This window comes from Gallinula chloropus (genome assembly GCF_964237585.1).
Source record: "Gallinula chloropus genome assembly, chromosome: 2".
NCBI lineage: Eukaryota > Metazoa > Chordata > Aves > Gruiformes > Rallidae > Gallinula > Gallinula chloropus.
The window spans coordinates 140,731,467-140,754,029 of NC_140086.1; the positions used below are offsets into that span (position 1 = coordinate 140,731,467).

At 36.2% G+C, this 22,563-nt stretch overlaps 1 protein-coding gene across 3 annotated transcripts in view; it reads right to left on the minus strand.

The window, feature by feature from the left end:
* RUNDC3B (RUN domain containing 3B) overlaps positions 1-22,563 on the minus strand; it is a gene marked incomplete at both ends in the record, with an annotated part of 52,094 nt that overhangs the window by 26,420 nt on the left and 3,111 nt on the right. For all 3 annotated transcript variants that reach the window (XM_084260206.1, XM_084260205.1, XM_084260204.1), the window contains 5 exons: positions 13-93; positions 3,525-3,614; positions 6,599-6,684; positions 8,579-8,712; positions 17,880-17,995. In XM_084260206.1, the coding sequence (XP_084116332.1) occupies positions 13-93; positions 3,525-3,614; positions 6,599-6,684; positions 8,579-8,712; positions 17,880-17,995 (507 nt within the window). The remainder of the gene's footprint in view (positions 1-12; positions 94-3,524; positions 3,615-6,598; positions 6,685-8,578; positions 8,713-17,879; positions 17,996-22,563) is intronic.

Here is a 22,563-nt window from a genome sequence, read left to right on the forward strand (position 1 = left end):
AAAGATAAGTACCTTTGTGTGAACTTCAGGTACGGTGTATAATCTATGACAGCTGGAAAACTGCCATCCAATCCCTCACCCTTCAGACAAAAGCTGAAAAAACAGAGAAAAAATTGAGAAGATCGCAAGAAGAAAATTAAATTACTTACAAATGGAAATTGAAACTTACAAATGGGATTTTTTTTCTTAGTTTTTTGGTAATAAGAAAGGCCTAAAGCATTTAAAACAGAAATCCTACTCAGTTGTACTAAACGTTTTACTATTAAATGAGAATCACTGACCATACTGTATGATAACAAAAACCCCAACAAACAAATTTCACATAATCAGGGAATAGATCAGGGCATAAAAGGCATAAAGTATAATGTATAAACCTTCATTTTTAAATATTCAATTTTATTCTGAAAATAGAGCTGGATTGCAAGGGAATAACAGGAAAAGTTAGCTGAAGCAAGACAAATGGGAGAGCAAATGGGAGAGCTATGATGAGCTTGGAATCTTTGCTGAGTGCTTATGTAACCATTCTACCAATTTTATGTCAAAATCAGGTCTCGAACATATTTCAGAATCTTTCTCCTTTCAGATACTTTCTGGTGGTGGGCTGCAGGAAGACGAAGAACACTAATGAAACTAACTTTCAGAAAATATTCTGATAAGGCTGTTGCTTTATAATGGCTGTAGCTTTATAAAAGTCTCATCTACACTGTATTCTTTTTTTTTTTTTTGCATTGAATATAAAAGACTATATTTGAATCATGTTTAATTATCACAGAAGTGACAAAATTAATTATGCTTCTACAAAGCTCATATTCCTCACCCCTCCTATCTCTGTCATCAAAACATAGATTCTAATAAGACAGAGCTTTAGCTAATTTAATAGAAATGTCACTTCTGACAATGCAGTCACTTCAGTGATATTTGGCAAGTACATCTGAAAGTTTTTTTTCCCACCCATAAGAAAAACAAAGCAAAGGAAACAACAAAAAAAACACCTTGCAAAACCACAATTATTTAAGTAGATACATAATTCCACATTGCTGAGAGGGGAATGTGTATAGGGGAATTATATTCTGTTCTCATTTATGTTCCCCCATCTTCACCCAAAAATCTTATTTACAGTTCCACATAGATAAGGCAGTCAACATTTATAAGAGACTGTTTGGGGAAAAAAAAATCTCAAATATAACATGCAAAGAATGACTACAGCTTCTAAGCTATTCAAACTGTAATACCATGAATTATATGTGGCACAATAAAAATGCTTCTGTAGCATTATGTTCCTATATTGATGAGAAAATTTCTAGGCTCTTAAAAGCTGCACTGACAAAACCTTAAATACCTCCAATGAGAATCAATCGTTATTCTGAATGCTATTAACAAATATCTATAAATATACTTGTATTAGAAATCAGAGGACAAAGGAAGAACAGGAACACTCATACAACTAAGCCCTCATACTGGTAGTATGTACCACTGAGACTTACGCGAGACAGTCAATTGATTATTTATGGTAGGATTTACCTACTGCACTATGGTTTTTGTTCACGTATAGCTATACTCCTTACAAATGTAGTGCCAATACAGAAAGTTTAATTTCACATAGTGTAACTCTTAACTAATAAAATCTGGTAAGATTTGAATTTGCTGTACACAAGACTAGCTCTCTTATCCTGCAGCACACTTCTGTTTCCCCAGAGCGTATGTTGAGGATGCAGATAAGTCAATCTAATAACTAAATGCTGGCAAAAGAAGCTAGCCTGCATTTTCAACCTCCCCCTCCCAGTTTCCCATCCAAACATTCCCCTCCCTCTCCGTATAGTGATATTCTCACTTAATCTGATTCCATGATGAGCTAGTTCAGCCATCAAGAGATTTCAGGGTTTTTTCTCCTTTAGCATCCAGTTGCAGTTCCACAGGCAGCTGAACTAAATGCTTACTGCCAGCAGGAAGGGAAAACATGACTTAATTCTTTTTCCTTCTTTTCTCTAACCCTTAGAGTCCCATCATATCTGCCACTAATAGGGTCCTTCCATGAATCAAATGACCAAACAGGGGGATTTGGCCAGCCCCTTTTCAGTGGTCTGTGGGGACAGGACTAGGGGCAATGGCTGTAAGCTGGAGCATAGGAAGTTCCGCACCAACATGCGGAAGAACTTTTTCACAGTGAGGGTGACGGAGCAGTGGAATAGGCTGCCCAGGGAGGTGGTTGAGTCTCCTTCTCTGGAGATATTCAAGTCTCGTCTGGATGCCTATCTGTGTAATATGAGATAGCGAGCCTGCTTTGGCAGGGGGGTTGGACCCGATGATCTCTTGAGGTCCCTTCCAACCCCTAAGATTCTGTGATTCTGTGATTCTGTGAAACAACAAAAGTTCTATCCTGTCTTCTTACTGGGTATGTTGGTTTTTTTTCCTCTAACGAGTTAAGATGGCTCACAGAAGTGTCCAACAAACTGCAAAACTGGTATAAGGGTACATAAGTAGAGTAAGTCTCTAAAGGCCTTTTGGCAATGAGTCAATCACACTGTGAATCCAGTAGACTATGTGATCTTTCCTGGCAATTTATCTTCCAAACTGGTTTGTGACAAGCATTAGTGCTGCTGCAGGGTGAATATTAACAGTGTGCTGCCAGGAGATGGGCGAAAAGTATTAGCATGTTCCTTTTCCCTATGCTGTATTATGAAATGCTTCCTCAGTACCTCTGCATGACTGGGCTAAGTGGGCCCAAGCAGGCATACTAACAGGGCCTTGCACCAGCCAAGTTGGAGACATTGTAGTCTCTACACGTTGTGACTTTTATATCATCCTGGTGTGTACGTGTATGTGTGCGTATATATATATATATATTTATGGTGTACATACTAGGCTGTTTCTTATATTCTCTAGGGTGTGCTTACACCTTCATTACCCCAAACCACCCAATTAACTGTATAACAACACATACAAAAGTCTAGCTAGAGATTGCAAAGGTAAATTCATGCAATTAATTCAATCTAATAAGTAAATGCTGGCAAAAGAAGCTATCCTGCATCCAATGATACTTTGCAGTTTTGACTGCAGATAATTATAACACAAATTAATATTAAATGGTCTTTGTAAGTTAAACTTTTAAAATCTAGAAGTGATAGAGGTACCTATACCTTCTACATATACAGTTACAATATTTACAATATTGTCATGGAGTTCCATGTACTTAATTACACAGTTTTCCTTACAGTCTAAAAATAAGTTCAAGAGATTCAATTTTCTGTAACCATCACCTAACAGGTTTGATATATCTCCTGAAATTATGCATCTGATTGCTTTCATGATTTTGATACTTGAAAGAAATACCATGTAATCATGCAGCTGTATAAACTATGGCATAACTTTATTCTTATGTAGAAGAGATGTTCAAGATCTCATTCTTTCCCCTTCCTAAGTTCTGTCACTTGAACTATCAAGGGAATCTAACCATGTTTTCCATAATGCATTGATTTATAAGTACTTGCTTAAGCATTTTGTTACAAAGCATGCAAATATAATACCTGAAATCAATTGCATTGAGTCCCAACAGCATACCAGCAAGCATATTTGCTTCTTCACCAAGAACAATTGCTCCATCCTCATAAAATCTCCTTTGATAAAAAAGAAATCAGTTCAATCAATACTATTTTCTCTCAAATACTAATAATGTTTTTCATAGTTAACAGAAAACCAAAGAAATCCAATTTAAATAAAAACAACTTGTGTGAGCCCCAGAGGCATTCATATTTCATTTCAAATAAAGCCAAGCAATAGAGTGCACAGCACAGAACACTGTGGTCTTAGGGTACGTAAAAATTTAGATAGAAGGAAAAAGAATGTACAACATTAGCACTAAGACACAGTAGATCAGGTTGGACAAAAGGAAAGGAAAATTAAGAAAATATCTTATACTTTACTGCTGAAAGGAAGAATTAGTGTCACATAAAAAAAAATCCATTGTATGAAAAGAAAGTTCTTTCTCACAATTGTACTTTCAGGCCCTTTTAAAGTATTCAACATTTACTCTTCATTATTAGTAGATGAGTTGGGTTTTTTTAAAAAGTATTTTCACAAATTAGCTGTTTTCCAAGTAGCATACTATTTCTTAAATACTGCATGCTGGGAAGATACATACTGCATCCAGTTATTCTGAGATTTAAAGTGCATTTTTGAAGGAGGAGTAGGTTTTTTAACACCATACCTTATTGTAAAACACCTGCTGGCTGTTCAGTAACAAAGATAAGGCTGAACCAAGATGCAATGTATAATGGCAAGGAGTTGCCAAGTTGTTGAATGCAATCTTACAAACAAATACCAGCGACACTGCTTCACCAAAAGATCCAACTGTTTTAAGAAGTGCATGAAAGCATTGGGATGGCTCAGGGACAGCTTGAGTTGGATGCATGGCAAACATCCATGGCACAGCTCTAAAGATTCAACTGTGTTATAATGCACGGTGTCACAAGTCCCACTCTTGCAGTTTCATAATGGACATCTATTTGCTGGAAGGAAACGAGTCATGCGAGACCTTGGATGTTCTCAGTGCAAGCAAGAAACATGAAAGACTTCCTCTGGGAAGACAGAGATTGCAATACTGACACTGGGCTACCATGTACAGACTCAGTTCTCTACCCTCTGACTTCATGAAGGGCTCCTGGAGGCTAATCCTGCCACTTGTTAAGACAGAATACGACACTAGATGGACTCTACAGTCGGATTCAGTACAGTTATTCATATTTGTGAACTAACAGCAATGATCCAATACAAGCTGATTACAACCATTTCACTGGCATCTGTAAAATCACTGACAGGTATCAATCTGCACTGTTCAGTTTATCTTGTAAAATGTTGCCTAGGAAGTAATGACACAAAAAAAGGGCATATTTGTAACGGTGAGAGACAGATGTTAGCCTGACTGGCAATGTTTCTTGAACCAGCTACAGTAATTCAGCAAAAACAACAGTCCCCTTAGAAACAAATCTTTAAGTGCAGTTGATATCTCACAACAGAACAAGTATACTTTGACTTAAGAGTCTGTGCTAACCAATTTGTTAGAAAAATAATTGTGTGCCCATGCTTAATCCAACCCCTTTTCAAGGGTAATACACAGACCCAATATTAATAATGTGCTGCTTAATTAAAAGACTAGCTTAAGATGAGGCACCTCAGTGGAGTTGCAAGGTTTTAAAAGAGCTAGCAGGACAATTGATGAATCTTATATTCTACATACACACATGTAACATTTAGTCTGTATAAATAATTATCAAATATACATATAGCATGGGACATATTTTTAAATGCCAATTAAATGGTGCAAAACATCATCCCCCCCCCCCAAAAAAAAAAAAATCAAGCCACTTATTAGGTAGCTGAAATCCCACACAGGAAAACAAGTGTGCCCATTATTGCTAGTGGATTTGAAATCCACACTACCAGGATCTGAAACTTTTATTTCCATTAGATGTATTTAAAAATATTACTTCAAAATGAACTTTCACACTTACTATGTTTGGAATGCAAGAGAGGTTGTTTCCAAAAGCTATACCACTGTAAGAACATTCAAATATATGAAACATTAACATGTTCAAATAAATTAATTGGAAAATGCTAATAAAATAATACCACTGTTACCCACTAGTAAACAAACAACATTACCAAAGGAGGACAATGAACCTGCTATTTAACTATATGTTTGTGACACTCTTCTTATTCCACATCCCACCCCCCAAAAAACCCAAGTGACTTTTCAGTTTGAAACAACATGAATATTTTCCAGAAATCTTTGTTATGTGCTTTCTGCCTACTGCAAATGCAAGCAAATCTGGGTAAAATAAGGACAAGAGGTCTGGAAACTTCAATAAAATGGGATGTTTACCTATTTGTCTTGCAAAGTCACCTTAATATTGGCAAAATAAATGGACATCTGTGGACAAATAGTATTACTCACTCATTTTTAGATTACTTCATCATAAATCTACAAGATACACTTGTTACAAGATAAAGCATCATATAATAATCACATTATATAGAAACAGTTCAAAACCACCCGAACATTTTCTACCACAAACCATATTCTTGTCCATAACAGCTTTTACCTTTAGAAAAGTAAACCCAAAATCTGTTACACATTTTTCATATTAAATGAAAAATTCTGATTATGCCTGATCACTGATTCTGTTCTTTTATATGTCTCAAAAATTTCCTGGAATTGTCTTCCTTTCTGCAAGAAAAATTCTTATAAAAATTACTTTTTACTGAGTCTCTAAGGCTTTCTGACAACCATACCTAATTTTGAAAGAAACATTACATCTCCTATTCTTATCACTCTACAATTTCACAATTAATTCTTTCTTTAGAGACATTCTGTTTTGACCTTTCAAGAATTCCAGATGTTTCCACATTGTTAAAATCTCTAAAGAATTTTGCAGTTTTATCAATGCTGAAAGCCAATCAATTGATAAAACTCCAGATACCTTTTACTAGATTACAGCTCTTTTATTAGTGACATAATTTCCTATACGAATCAAGTTCCAATCCTAAGTCACTCACTCAAGCAACTTTTGCTGAAATATTGTAAAATAAAAGTCTTAGAGACCTGGTTGTTTTGAAGTCTCTCAAAGCTGTGGAAATATATTCAGACAAATGCTTTTCCATAAGTGCTACTCTGATCCAGGCTCGACCCTGCATGAAGAAAGATATCAAATAGTACAGAACAAGACACAATTTTACATCTGGAAAACAAATACAGTTGTTTTACCTTAGAGAAATGAACTGATTAATAAGATTATTACCACTAAACAGAAATTGACATTAAGAGGTACTTCATTGCAGTAAAAATGAAAATAGAAAATGCATGCTTACAAATAAACTTTATTGTAAAATAAAGTTCTACAAAATTTGAAGGGGAAAAAAACCCTAAAGGGTTTTTCTTTAATTATATACTACAGCCTTTTGAAAAATCTCACGTGCCTAAGTGGTAGCCGATCAGCAGAATTAGCTTCTTTGTTTACTCTTTGGCATTGAATTTTTCACAGATTAAAAGAAAATTTTAGTTTATATATGAGCATTTAAAAAATAGCTTAGCATCTTACTGTCTAGTGAATTTTAATATTCATACATATTAAAACCTTGGAATTCAGAAACACCTTTAAATTAAACATTGAATATAAGTAATAACGATCATCAAATTCTTCAGCATCAATCTCTCCAGAAAGTATTTGGAAATAAATTCTCTAAATTATCTGCCTTTCCAGATCTCAACATAAGCAAGAAGAAAAGCTGCATGATTTAAATCATCATTCTACTGCTCCAGTACATTGAGTGCTAGGAAGAGCATGTAATATTCTGGATAGGAAAACCAGTCAATAACTTTTGTCATAGACTCTCAAATGCTTCAAAGCTTTCACACAAATTACAGATACGTTTACTACATAAAATATAAAACCGAGTCTATACAAAAGAAGAAAGGAGCAACAGTAGAGAGCAAATAAGCTGTTCTGCAATACGATAGATCATTGGAATGGCTGCTCAAAGATCTACTAGGTTCATGGTATGGCTTGATGCAGGCATCACCTTTTATTGTGCAAAACTGTGACTGTACAGATACATGTAATTTACATTGTATTAACCACAGTCCTGCCCCTGCAAAAAGACCTCCAATTTTGTTTTTATATAACAAGCTAAATATTTCTATCTTGTCAATGACACCAACAGTGAATAATCCCCAGTATAATAAAGTCTGGAACTACAGGATTTTCTAAATAGCCATAGAACAATTTGGTTACTTGTTTATTTGGATTCCAGTTTGTTAAGGAAAAAAATAATTAAGCACATTAATTTATGTATTGTTTTATACTACTTATACTTTAAAGTCAGAAGGTTCTCAATTAAGGCGGATTTATATAGAAATACAAGCTATAAGAAGGCATTCCAGTTTAGTAAAAATAACTTGTCATCTCAGTCCAACAGGGTTTTTTTTGTCTGGTTGATTTTGGTTTTTTTAAGATGCTGGTCTATACTGTCTCACCCTATTAAGATTTAATGACAGATCTTTATTAGCAAATAAATCTGGTAAAGGCTTCCTGCATAATCACACAACAAACTCAAGAGGTGATCATACCTTTCCTATGAGTCCGTTTATTACATACAAAATAAAATAATACTTAGGTTAGTGGGGAAAAAAAAAATCACATTTCCAGATTTTAAAAGAATATTTCTTAGGCATGCCCACATTATCTTAATTTCCTTCAACTTACTGCATTTTCAAAAAAAATATGGAAGTTTGAAAATGTCAAGGCAATCATTTTATAATGCAACACGCTCACTGAATAGAGAATTTGATATTTATTCTACTGAATAACATTAAAGGAAACATTCAGATTTAAAAGTGGAGTTTGTTTTTTTAAAGTAAATATTTAGTAGGTACACACAAAAAAATAATTATTTCAAACAATGAAAAAACTTGTGGGGCAAGCTTAGTACTATGTTTTTCTTCTGGGTACCAGAAATGTCAGTTATATTTTACACAGAAGAAACAATGTAATAGAACAGTCAAGTTGACCTTTTTCTTCCCTACCTTTGCTCTAGAAGAACCAACATTCTCCATGTTCTCAATACTGCAGATGCAATTGTGAGAGACTTTTCGGCAAGCTACTCGAATGTAGTCCCAGAAACTACGAGGACTTTCATAGCCGAACCAGGTGATCTGACCTTAAACCAAAATACAAGATATTAAAAGATTTATGAACCTCCCCCTCTGGTTATTGGAGATAAACCTAATTAAAATACTTCCTTATAAGTTGCTAGTATAAAATCCTGTCAGTGCAGGCAAGTCCATTAATTCCTACTGAAAACAGGCCCACAGGTGAAAAAAACCCCAAACAATTTGCAATATGCTGCTCACCTGGTTTGAAACCAATGCACAAAGAAAACTTCGAGGCTTTTGTGTACAGAAGTGTATTTTGTTGGTTTTTTTCATTGTTAGTGTACTAGAATAATACTCAAGAGTTCTTCACAGGACTTTTAAGTCACAACAGAGCACACACTTGCAACTTAAAAATATGATGCAAAAAAGTATTTCTCTTATCCACTGTACCACATATTTCATTAATATGGCCAAGTAAGGAGTTTTATTCTTTAAAAATATTTTAATGTAAACAAATATAAATAAGCAAAACCTCCATATACACACCCTCACATCCCCATTATTTTAGGAGCAGATTGGAATTTTTCAAAATGTGCTTTTTAGTGAAGGAGAAATTGATGTATGATCAAAAAAAGTTTCAGAGTCACAATTTATTTAAAATATATACAGGAAGTTGACCAAAATGAATTTAGCAAGTCAATTTCTCCTCTGGAGCTCTAACCACCCAGCTTGGAACATATTACAGTTAGAAAACAAATGGCAAAATTACATATTAACTGCTCCACACAAAATAAATTCAATCACAGACACCCCAGTTCAGCTGCATTTTTCAGACTGAACCGCATATGACCATGAACAGCTATGTATAAAATACGATGAATGTTGCCCTCTGGTGACTGCCATTATTGCATATGTGCAGAGTCTTTTCTCCATATAAAATGAGATTTTATTGTTAAAGTAGTTTTATTTTATTTCAAGTTCTGAGTTGTACTTCTGAAGCTTTACTAATTTATCAGAAAGACTTTTTGTTTTGCTGTGGAAAAGCTCAGATTTCAAGAAAGAATATATTAGAATGATACTGTAAATCATAAATACCAAAAATAAAATGCCAATATATGATGATGATATTTTTATCTAGCATGACTGATCTTAGCACCAAGCGCAGAGTAGTATGAAAGATCTGACCCCTTAAGAAATTTTCCTCTAGAGGGTGCAAGTAAGTTGACCTTGTTGCTCATCTGCTTACTTCACCACATGGATTTACGAAATTCAAAGCTTGATGGACTTATTAAAAAAATACAAAAATCTACTACTCTGTATGACAAAGGAAAACCTAAATCCCAAGGTGCTTCAGTTACTGTAAATAGAGATCTTCTCAGCTGTAAGGACTAAAATAAAAAGTATTTTCAAGAGTTAAGCACTCTTACATGCAACAAGAATACAACAGCATTTTAAGAACACAAAAAGCTACAGATAGTTTTCATTCATAATCTTTACCATATCAGAAACATTTCTGTCCTGGGGATTTTACCTGTAAAATTAAATGCAACTTAAATATGAAGATGATGTTGTGTCACCAATTCCAGTGCCAATTAACGAAGGTAAATATATCACATCATACAATAACTTCTGTGGCTTTTCCAAATTATTTTAAGGACAGAATATATTTTCTTCAAAAAATGGACAGTTTTTTCAAGTCCCTAATTCAATTCTTTTGACCAATGAACACCTAAAACTCATGCAATTTCAAAATAAAAATATCTTTGTAACAGAAATACATACCAGCACACAGCACTTATTTGGCTTACACTGATCAACAGAGTAATATGGCATAATTACAAAATAATCCGATATAACAGCAGGCTCCAATCTCACAGCCAGCTCTGTGAGAGGGTGATGGGTTTCAGACTTCAGCAGTTGTCACAGCCAGGTCAATACCTTTTGTGAACCAAATGCTCTACATTTCACTATTTTCTCCCTACAACTTTAAACCCTGCCATAACTCCTACTCAGGAGTTAACACTATCTGAACAAAAACTTCCTTAATCATTCTATATACAGAAAAATGTGGAGAAAGACAGTCCAAGATACAGAGAATGTTGATTTTAAGAACTACTAAATAAGATATTGAGCTGAATATTCCCTACAATTTGAAAAGCTTTCAGTGTATGAAATTCTACATTGCCCTCGATGTACGCAGCCACAAGAACTCTCAAGAATGATGAATGAAATAGCTCCCGCTACTGAGCACTTGTCAGGCTGTGGTGGCAGTGTCAGTACTGTGTTCAGTTCTGGTCCCCACAATTCAAAGAGGCCACAGACAGATTGGGGAGGGCCCAAAGGAGGGCCATGAAAATGTTCAAAGGGCTGGAGAACCTGCCACATGAGGAACGATCAAGTGCAATTAGATCACTTCTCCCTAGGCAAGAAAAGACTCAGAGGGAAACTCATCACAGTATTTCCATACTTAAAGGGTAGCTACAAAGAGGATGGAGGGTCTCTCTTTACAAAGAGCTACATTGAGAAAACAAAGGGCAGTGGGCAAAAGTTGCACAGGTAGAGGTTTCATCTCAACATGAGAAAGAGGATTTTTACAGTAAGAATAATTATTCACTGGAATGATCTCCGCAGGGATGTAGTAGAGTCCCCATCACCAGAGGTTTCTGGGATGTTGATTGGACAGATTGCTTAATCTTATCTGTGCTCTCTTTCACACAAATTATTTGAGCCGATGGATCTTTCAAGTTCCCTTCCAACCTCGGTTGTTCTATGATTCTAAAATAAAATTTAAACTTAAATTCTGTCAAAGTACTTCTTAAGGAAAGGGTAAATTTTCCATGATGTCCAAAGTGCGTAGGTTTTGCCATGAAGTTTATGTATCATGAGAAGACAGAGAAGCTGACAGCCATTCCAACAGGAATGATGTTACTGTTTTTGTCAGGCAAACAAAACTGTAATGTAAGCATGGAAGCAGCATGTTTAGTATGAAGCATTGATCAAATCAATTAAATTCTTGTCTACAAAACTGCAAAACAAATTAAACCAATATTTTTTTTAATTTCACCACATTTTTAAATACCTATTTCTATCAACTTACTTCTGCTCCAGTCTGACAACTTCCACAACACTAGCTGTTGCAGATCTTTTTTCATGCCCATGAAATTCTTCACAAATATGACATGTAACTGTTTGATTCCTACTCAATCACAGTACGATTTGATATCTACAAAGTTCCACAGTGGCAAAGTTATAATGACTAGGATGCCCTAAGGTACATGTAGGTCTTCTCCAGACTTTTAGTTTGAAGCAAGTTTTTCCATTTTCTTCCCCCCCCCCCCCCCAAAAAAAAAAATTAAAACAACTTATGTGGTAATACAAGTTTGAATAGAATTTTTTTTTGTTGTTGGTAACAAACTGACATGCTATTCCTTTGAGGAACTGCTGAGATACCTAACTCCTTTATTTTGGGCCTACAGAATGGCTCATGAATGATAATAATGATAATAAAAAAATTACAGTAGTTCATAAACCCCGTTCATAACCCCTCCAAGACAATTATAAATTAATTAAAACTTTTCTTCACACAGGAGAAAGGAGAATGAGCAAATTAAACAAAAGCCCAATTATTTGTTTTTAACCCAAACCAGTAATAAGGTCGCTAAATGTGTATAAATATTAAATCTGTTCTTCTAATAGCATTATTGCACCAAGAAAAAGGGCCACTGCAGCTATATACTTAGACTTAGTTTTTTTCATGACAGTAGTGCCTTCAGCTCTTATCTTCCTAACTTACTCTTTTTACCCCATTATATCGCCATTAACTTAACTATTTTATCCAGCAGAATTGTCTCAGGACAAGCAGCATTACAGGCTGCATCTTATTCATTCAAAGAATAGTGCTTCCTCACCTATGACCTAGACACAGGAGTGCAAATTGTCTTCCACAGACATAATTTATATCCTTTCCTTTTATAACCACTGTTTATGCCTGACTTACTAGAATTCAGTGAATTTTCATTAATAGAAGTTATATTACTATAAATTGCTTAAAAAGAGACTACATGAATAGCAGATAGTAGTAAGCATTTTTTGTCCTCCTAAAAACAAATAAAATAAACCCCAAATGGATAGGATAAATTGTGCACTGAAGATAGAAGAAAAGTTTTTCAGTGCTTCAGAAATTAATTATTTAATATTTCACCTTACTATGAAGAAGGCCAAAACTGAATGACATTTACTAGTGACATCACTGGTACAGCCATTTACCATTACTACTGCCAGACTATTGATGGTGCATGAAACTAGAACTTTTTATAGGATGAAGAAGAGTATAATGACATTTATCTTTCCACTCCAGAAGCACTGATCATACTAGAACCTTGTTACTCATAGTAAGTTTTCTAAAAGAAGAAAAAGAAAAGCAAGCAAATGAACTCGACAGTTATTAAAAATTAGAATTAACATAGATCAGATAGAGACAAGTAAGCAGCTTCCATGGGCAACTCTAGCAGAAGCTTCTGGTGTCTTTCTAATACGTTCTAACTGTACACACACAAAAAAAGGCACATAAACTTGTGAAAGTGTCAAAATTGCACAGTGCAACATGCAAGTTTGTGCCATTATGGTGCTACATGCCTAGAGGTGGCAAGTACACAAACAGTAACTGTGCCATGCAAAAACTACACAAGTCACAAGCAAGATGCACTACATACATGCTGTCAGTGACAGAACTTAATTTACACACCAAAACTAAATCTAAGCATGCATACTGGCTAGCAGTTTTGATTCATTTTCCTGTAAAGTATATTACAGTAAAAACCTATTAAGTCAATAAATGCATGTGCATGACGACAATTTTCAGAAATATCTTTGAGATGATGGCCATAAACATCTACAATAATAGTGAAGAACATCAATAACTAACTCAGTTAAAACTAACTTACAGTGGTAGAAAAAAGAAAAATATAAAACATTGTGATATAGTAAAGACAACATATACATCACTTTGAATTGACTTCAGGTTTTAAATCAGCCAGGATGTACCCATGATCAAATCCCAGAAACAGTTCTTCATGCCCCTACCAATTCTGTACAAACTATACTTAGTTAACTGATAAAAAGGATATTACATGAAATATACATGAAAAACCTGTGGCCACCAGTAAAAATAAGAAACCACAAAGACAACTACAAGATAGGGCTTAATCAAATTCAAAAAACCTATGAGGGAGGATAGGGGATGGTGGTGTGGAATCGCTCCTGAAATTACCAGCTTGCTTTAAAGAATATCAAACACATATATACAAATTTGTAAAATCTCTTTCAGGGTTATAGGTCTAATTTAGTCCAGAGACCTTCAAATACCTTGCTTCTGTATCCACTGAGAATACCACTTACTTTCTACCACATTATAAATCCCTACAAATTCTTACTCCTGAGAATGATTAAAAGTTTAATTAGTCACTCATCCTCTCCCTATTACTCATTCTCTCCTACCTTTTCTAGATCTTCAATTGTCCTGCCCAGTAGTATCATATTTTGCCAGCAGGCATGCCACACAGCTTATTTTAATGACAGGAAGAACACATCCTTTATATCTATCCCATTATGATATTTAGTTTACTCTGCATTCACAACAAATCCAGTGCTTCTAGGGAGAACCAGGTGTACTGCATATACAGTAGAGCAGTAAGTATCTCTCACTTCCTAGAGCAGAAGGCAGTCAACAACTTGTAATCCCTGAAAAGACAGTTAAAAGAGCTTGTCCAAACTCTCTCTCTTCCTTAGAGAAATTAAGAAATAGACTGTGAGCCAGACTGCATTTCCAAAAACAGTGGCCTACTCCTGATTCCTACGTATTGGCATTGGCGTACCTGCAACTGTAAGGTAGTACAGATGTTGCCTTTTGGCCATGGCATACTGTGTTACCTTTCTCGGAACTATTTTGGTGCCATAAGTGCTAAGTCTTCTGTATCACATGAACAGACACCTGTATTCAAGAAGCATTTGCAGATCTCTGTTGCATGAGCCAATATATTTATGTCAACCTAATTTTTATTACTAAGCAAACACCCACATCTAGAACACTCTTAAGAAAATGAGCAGCTGGGTTCAAGAAGTGCATCCATGGGAAAAGTAATTAGTTTTCTGCCCGTTTGATTTCCTAGTCTGGCTCACCACGGGATCCAATGAAGACTGTGGGCAACATGAGGGAAAGATAAGCACTAAGTGAGATCTGGGGTGAAGGATAAAATTCTGTAGCAAACTGCACTAAGTTCGAGAAATGACATGAAGGTTTTCAACACACAACTAGAAAATGCCACCTGAACATGCAGCCTGAGCAATCTGAGACAGTCCTGTTTTGAGCAAGAGGTTGGACTGGATGACTTTCTGTCATGGCTTAACTGAGCTGACAGCTAAAACAACCATACAGACATTCATTCATTCATTCCCCACCTCCCCCCTCAGTAGGATGGGAGAGAGAATCAAAAAGGAAAAAAGTAAAACTCACGGGTTGAGATAAAGACAGTTTAGTAGGACAGAAAATGAAAGTAGCAGTAGTAGTAATAATAAAAAATACACAGCGCAATTTCTCACTACCTGAAGCCAACACTCAACTAGACCCTGAGCCGTGATCCCACCTTGCAGATCCCACCTTTCCCCAGCTTTATATGCTGAGTATTATGTCATATGCTAGGAAATATCCTTATGGTCACTTGGGGTCAGCTGTCCCTGCTGTGTTCCCCCCCCTCCCAACTCCTTGTGCATCCCCAGCGCACTCACTGGTGGGGTGGGGTAGAAGCAGAAAAGCCCTTGGCTCTGTGCAAGCACTGCTCAGCAACAACCAAAACATCCCTTTGTTATTAACACTGTTTTCAGCACAAATCCAAATCATAGCTCCATACTACAAAGAAATTAAACTCTGTCACAGTCAAAACCAGCACACTAAGGTACTTTCTGAACTAAATTCCTGAAAAGAAAGAACAAAGAACAAACCCTCCCACACCACTATGAATGTTGTTTCACGACCTTTTTGCAATTTGGACCTGGCAAGATCAGATACCTATCAAAAATAAATTTTAAAATAGTGTTTATATTGCTATAACTGGCACTTTTAGCAGCCAGGCAGATGAGGCTTGGAGAACTTTTATTTCAGAATTCTTAGTTATAATTGTTTCAGGGAGAACATAAAATTCTAATCCCTGTAGTTGAATATTTTTCTCCTTAAAATAGCTATCCTCCTTTCTTCCATTTTGTTTTGCCTTGATCCTATCAGCACACAAAACCAACAAGCAGCAACAGTCACTAAATTCTGTTACAACTATGCTCTGCTCCTTAAAAACTTATTGCATTTAATGTGAGAAAAGACAGTTGCCAGTAAAAGTTTTCTAATAAACGTAAACTTAGTCTTCTACAGTGCAAATTAAATACTTTTTTGGTTTTTCATTCTTCCTTCCTCACTCAGTACTTCCAAAGGAAGTCAAAGATTAAGAATTGTTATTTGCCGTGGCCTTAAGAAAGTAAAGGTCTATATACTCAAACTCTCAAATCTGGATCATCTGTTTAACTACCCGGCCATGGGATTATGCTGACAACTTTGCTACAATGAAGCCATTTATTTTACCATAGACAAATAGATCACAATGTTCTGCCCCCTTGAAAGCATTTTATACAACCCTCTGCAATCACCAGTCTGCTTTTAGTGTACTGCTACTGACACCAAGTATGTGTTCAGAATATATTTAGTCATTTCCATCAAGAAAACGCAATTTCTTTCGGGCCCTGCGTTTTATAATGTATACCCTCTTAAAATCTGAATTGTCACAGCGTGTTTGTTATCTCAATTTCCCTTTCAAGTTTTTAAAGAATAAAACAATTATTCACAGTGATTGGGTTATTACCAAAATATTCCCCATTTGCAATATGATGCACAAACTGCTGCCATATTTTAATATAACTCTGCAAAGTTAGAAAAATCATACTGGTAATTACAAGGGGAAGACTGAAAAAATAATTGAGCTTTTTTAAATTTTATTTCTTACTTCAAATAATTTTTTTACTTGCAAATTCCATTTGCCTGTAACCTATTTGCCAAGCTGCCAAGGTGGCTTCTCTGTACTGCCTGTCTGTCCTGATTAATAGACTGCAAAGCAAAGGAATGCTGGGGCGAGAGGGGGTAGGAATAAAAGAATAAAATTTGTAATGATTTTTGCTCAAACATCACTGAAACTGGGGGAGAAGAAAACAGAGCAATTTCCCTGCAGTGTCAAGTTGCTAAGTACCCATAATCACTCCAATAATCTTTGTCACAATGTGACAAACACCACGTTTCTACCCCACTGGGTGATTTTTTTTTTTCCCCCTTCTCTGACAGAATGACAGCAGGTAGTAATTGCACTACTCAAATGTCAACCTACACACAATATTGTTCAAAAAGCTTAGTTATGAATGTTAAAAAGTAAAAGTATGAAAAGGACTAGATTTTCCTATTACACATCTATATTTAGATTATTATAATGTCCTTCATAATCCTCAAATAATCTGTACTGTATACAGAACTGAGAAACGAGGAGAAACTTCTAAAGTCCTTTTCTAGCGACTGTTGCAGACTGCTAAGGCATGCTCTGTTCTTTTAGTAAAGCAGCTTCCTCTAGAACAATCAGAAAACGCAAACAGACATTTTCTTGAATTAGAACAACATCTGACTCTGATACAAGAGGAAAATCAACAACTGACCTTTCTCAAAAGCAATTTAATCCAGATCCATTACATCCCAGTAGCAAAAACCAGCTTCACTAGGGAGGTGGGGGGACGGGAATGAAAGGACCTAAACACAGTATCTGGAAAAGAAGGCAACAAAAGCAGGGAAGGGAGAAAGAAAAGGGAGCAGCACCACAGATGCAATCTCTATAGCTTCTGTTATAGCAGGAAACACTACAATTGTCTTTCAGACTCAGACTCTTAGGACACAGTCTTATCATAAAGCAGAAAAGCAGACAGAGCTCAGCACCATGGCAACATCCACTTGCTTAATTACCAGCCAAGAAAGCTTCCAACAAGAAGGTTGGAAACGTTTCACAAACCATCAGAAAAGAAACAGCAAAGGGACAGACACACAAGGAAAGCCAACACTTTAATTCAGCATCAAGGGGTTTCTACAGAGGTACACCAGTTTCATATAAGCAAATTGTCATGACAAAAACATCACCAGTAAGGAAGTGAATTAACATACCTTTCAGTCGATGACTTAGAATCTGCTCGAGAATGGCTGCAAAATTATTAAATTCAGGGGAAGTATCATCGATCGTCTCAAAACAGGAACGGTCAATCAGAGTCTTGACTGAAAACCTACAACAAAAGCACAGGAAAATCATAAATTGTATGGATAGCTATTGGTCCTTCATATGTTGGTTTATATTGTAGTTTGTATAAACCAAATGAGCAAAGAACCAGAAAATCACCCTGATGATTTCAAGTTCAGTCAGAGCAACACAAACACGTACCACATCAAGAAATTTCCTGGAAATACAATCTTCAGTGTTAGTGTTAGGCATAAAGCCTAAGAAGAGAAGAAAAATCCCCACACTTTCTGTGTAGAGGCCAGCTAATTATTTCTAATTATCTTCCTCTTCTCTACAATCTTTTAATAAACCCATAGAAAAAACAGCACTCAAAAGCATCCAACATCACTTTCTCTTTATAATACTAAATATCATAGTTTTTGCTGATATTTCATCAAGAATCAGAAATAGAAACTTAATCCTATTATGAGAACACTGTCATTTCATCCTAATGCAAGAATAATCCAAACATATTATAAACCAATGAATATTGAGCACTGTTAACTGAGCATTAACTTGGACAGGACGATTTCCCTGTGAATGGGGGTAATCCTTACTCAGCACCATATTACTTCATAAATTAGAAAAACTATCAATTTAATTGATCTAACATTTGAAATTGGAAAGGTTGAATCAAGCCACAATAAAAAACAGACAAGACGTAAACAGTTAATCAGCCAGTTAGCTGAATTTAGTTACACCTGCACTTAGCCAAATTCATTCTTATTCAGAAGATAGTTTAAACCTCAAGAAAAAAAGACAAAAAATTATTTTTCTCTTGCCTTTGTCATTTTAATCATAATCCAGTTTTGCTTTTCTTTCTGCTCCTTGTTCTCCAGTTTTCGGTTTCAAAGTAAGTTTCACGTGTCCTCAACTTGGAAAGTAACACTCATTTTGAGGCATTTACTGCATTTTTTGCAACAATCCTTATCTATATTAATGGAGCCACACTAGAGCCTGAGGCAATAGTTTTCCCAACACCCAAACATCAGCAGTAGCAGTTTAGGAAGCTTTCATTCTGCATGCTCATGCAAGACCCTATACCTGAGCACACTGCACCTTCAGTTGTGCCAATTCTATTTTATAGGGCCCACTAGATCTAGAATTGTTCTAGATTTTCAGTACTTGAGAAGAGGGGTGGAGTGACGCTTAAATATGGATACATTAATAATAAATATGCTTCACAGCATCTCAAGGCAAACAGTTCTATGGCACAGCTGCAGAAGCAGCAAACTATATAGGCACGGGCATGAATAATGCTCCTTAAACCAGCAGTACTACTTTCAAATATTCTGTACTATAAAAGTAACTTAACTGCACCCTTAGTGGAGACAGCATAGCCTCCTGATGCTCATTTACTAAATTAAACTAATTGTGCTCAAACTGAATTGACATATATATTTTAAGAGTTTCAACTCAATTATGTTTTACAAAGTAAACTTCTGAATAAAGACTCCCCATGCTACCTTTCCTGCAGGCTTCTATTGTTACAGTGTTTTTGACAGGACAGGAATTAGGAGCAAGAAGGGTGGGGGAGGAAGCTTCTTCTGCAGTGCCAAGTTATGACTCAGTTTTTAACTCCTCCACATTTTTAACCAATTTTGAGTAAGTGAGAGACATGCGTGCCCAACAGTAAATTTCTACTTAGTCAGGATCATTGCTATTGACTACTCTAATGGCAGTAATGATTGTTTCCTCAAAGCTATACCAGAGCTCTGAAGGTATCTTTTTAAAAGTTATTCATTTTGAAAAACAATGCTATGACTAAGTCAGCATTAACTGTAAGAAGATTCCTCCAACACCATGCAGTTCTGAAAAAGAGAAGGTACAGCGTATCACTCTCATGCTTTTTTTACAATTCAATTTTAAAAAAGGTACCTAGTTTTTAAGGATAGAACAACTTTTAAACATCTAGAGTCCAATCAGAAAAGACAGTCTAACTGTTCATCGTCATTAATGGTTGTCTTTTAAGTGTTCATGTTATTGCCAGCATGCTCACCAGAGAAATACTAATTTTCATCTCTCTAGCCTATGGTTTCACCAAAAACCTAAACAAACTTCATAGCTATGTCAAGTTTGGCTGAAATTGGCTTTTCAGAGAACGGACTGGGCATGAGAGTATTTCCATAGACCAGGGAGGTAACAGTGCTACCAGGCAAAATCTGATTGATCAGAAATATTTTTGGGGAGAGTAAAAAAAAAAAAATTATGCAAATACTTCTGTGTTGTTTTATTTATTTATCCAGTACCACAGAGAGTGAAATATATCTTTATGTGTAAGTTAAAAACCACAAACACATTTTGTATGCTAGATATTCACACATCACCATGCTTACCATGGAGATTGGAAAAAAGACTTAAGGTATGTAGAAGTGGTGCCTTTGAGAACTGGTTACACTGTAAGCACTGGGTAAGCAGTTTTACTCAGTCATAAAAGATTTCTCCCACGTTGTTTCCAGTATATAACCCCCAGAAAAGAGAGCCCATAATCTTGCACAGTTATGTAGAACCACTTGGGGACTGAAAGTCAGGAAAGAAAAGGTCAGGTCTAAAGTACACAAAAGCTATGAAGAAAAAACATCGAAGTAGGGTAGAGTTAGAGAGCTTTCTTTTTTCCCTTTGTCACTCCCAACTTCACCTTCTCTCCACTAAGCTGCTACTGCAGTATTGCACTCCAGAGCAACAGTCTACCTACACTTCAGAGGTTAACAGAGACATTGCAGCAAAAAGGCATGAAAAACATGTCTTGAAAACAAAAGGAATTTTCTAAGAATAATTTCTCAGTGGACTCTAGGAGCAGAAGTAATACAGCTCCATACCTGTTGCTTCAAGACTCTTTAAAAAGATGTCTTTTATCCAATCATTTCCCATTGTGTCGCTGCAACAATAGGCTTGGTTTGGGTTTGTTTTTTTCATATGGTAACTGCCATTGGACAGAGTCCAGTATCAGTGTTGCTAAATGACCTTCATGAACTCTGAGGTTTTCAGATTCTTACCTCCTCAAATCTACTGGTGCTTGAGCCAAAAAAGATGTAGAAACTGTAGCATTCTCCAACCTTAAAATGACCTTCTCAGTTATATAAGAGGGGAATATTCCTGAATAAAAAAGATTTATAACAGTCTTTTGGGGGTAGGTGCTTAAAACTGTTTTGCAAGATGCACAAGAAGGTTGTTGCGGTTTTGCCCCAGCCAGACGCAAAGCTGCTCGCTCACTCATTCACTCCCTCCCACAGTGGGATGGGAGAGAGAATCAGAAAAGTAAAGCAACAAAATTCATGGGTTGAGACAAATAGAGTTTAATAGGCAAGGCAAAAACCATGCACACTAGCAAAGCAAACCAAGGGATTCATTCATCCCTTTCCATGGTCCGGCAGGTATTCAGCCATCCCTGGGAAAGCAGGGCTCATCACGTATAACAGTGCCTTGGGAAGCCAAAATGCCATCACTCCAGACACGTGTCTGTGTCTCCTTTATTCTTCTTCCCTCAGCTTTATTATATGTTATTAGTCTCACTAGCAACAAGTCTGTCATACTGACTTTATGGCAAGTTAAAGTACACTACAATGATAACCTTGACCAAGTTCACAGAGTCAAAGAGCACAACAGAGAATACATAAGGCACGTCAGATGTTACATAATGCAGCTCTGAGAACGAGCACAAGAACTTTGAGCGTGAACAAATCAGCATATTAGGTAAATAATCACTGGTGACAATAACACATGCTTATAACAAATTTCTTTTAAAGTGCTTTGGTCAGATTGTCGTTACCTCAGCCTGTTGTGCCCCATGTTGGGTGCCAAAAAAAACCCCATTGTGGTTTAAGCCTGCTTGCAGCTAAAACAACCACACAGCTGTTGACTCCCCCTGGAATGGGATGGGGGAAAGAATCGGGCAGGGGGGGAGTAAATTTAAAACAAAGGTAAAACAGGTTGAAATAAAGGCAGTTTAACAGGTCGGAAAAGGAAGATAATAACAATAATGATAAAAGAATATACAAAACAAGTGATCACCACCACAGACCACCAATTCCCAGCTAGTTTGCCAGATGCAATTTAGCCACTGGCCGTTTTCCATGGTTATATACTGAGAATGATGTCACAATGTATGGAATATCCCTGTGGCCTGTTTGGGTCAGCTGTTCTGGCCATGTCCCCTCCCAGCTTCTTCTGCGCCCCTCAGCCTCCTCACTGGCAGGGCAGTATGAGATGCTGAAAAGTCCTCGACCTGGTGTAAACACTGCCCTAGCAGCAACCAAAACATCACTGTACTATCCAGGTTCTTCTCATCCTAAATTCAAAACACAGCATGATACCAGGTACTAGGACGAAAATTAACTCTATCCCAGATAAAACCAGGACAAAACTCTCCCAAACTTCTTGAATAACTCTGAACAGAAGCCAGAACTTTTATGAATAGAAGTCCACAGGCTCATTTCCAAACCAGCAACAAACCTCTAATAAAAAAGCAAATAGGCAGAAAATGTGACTGCTATACAATATTTGTTACTTTTCATTGTCAGATTCTGCTTCTCTCAGTTTTCAAATGAATGGAAGGATTCTGTCAAATTTATTTAG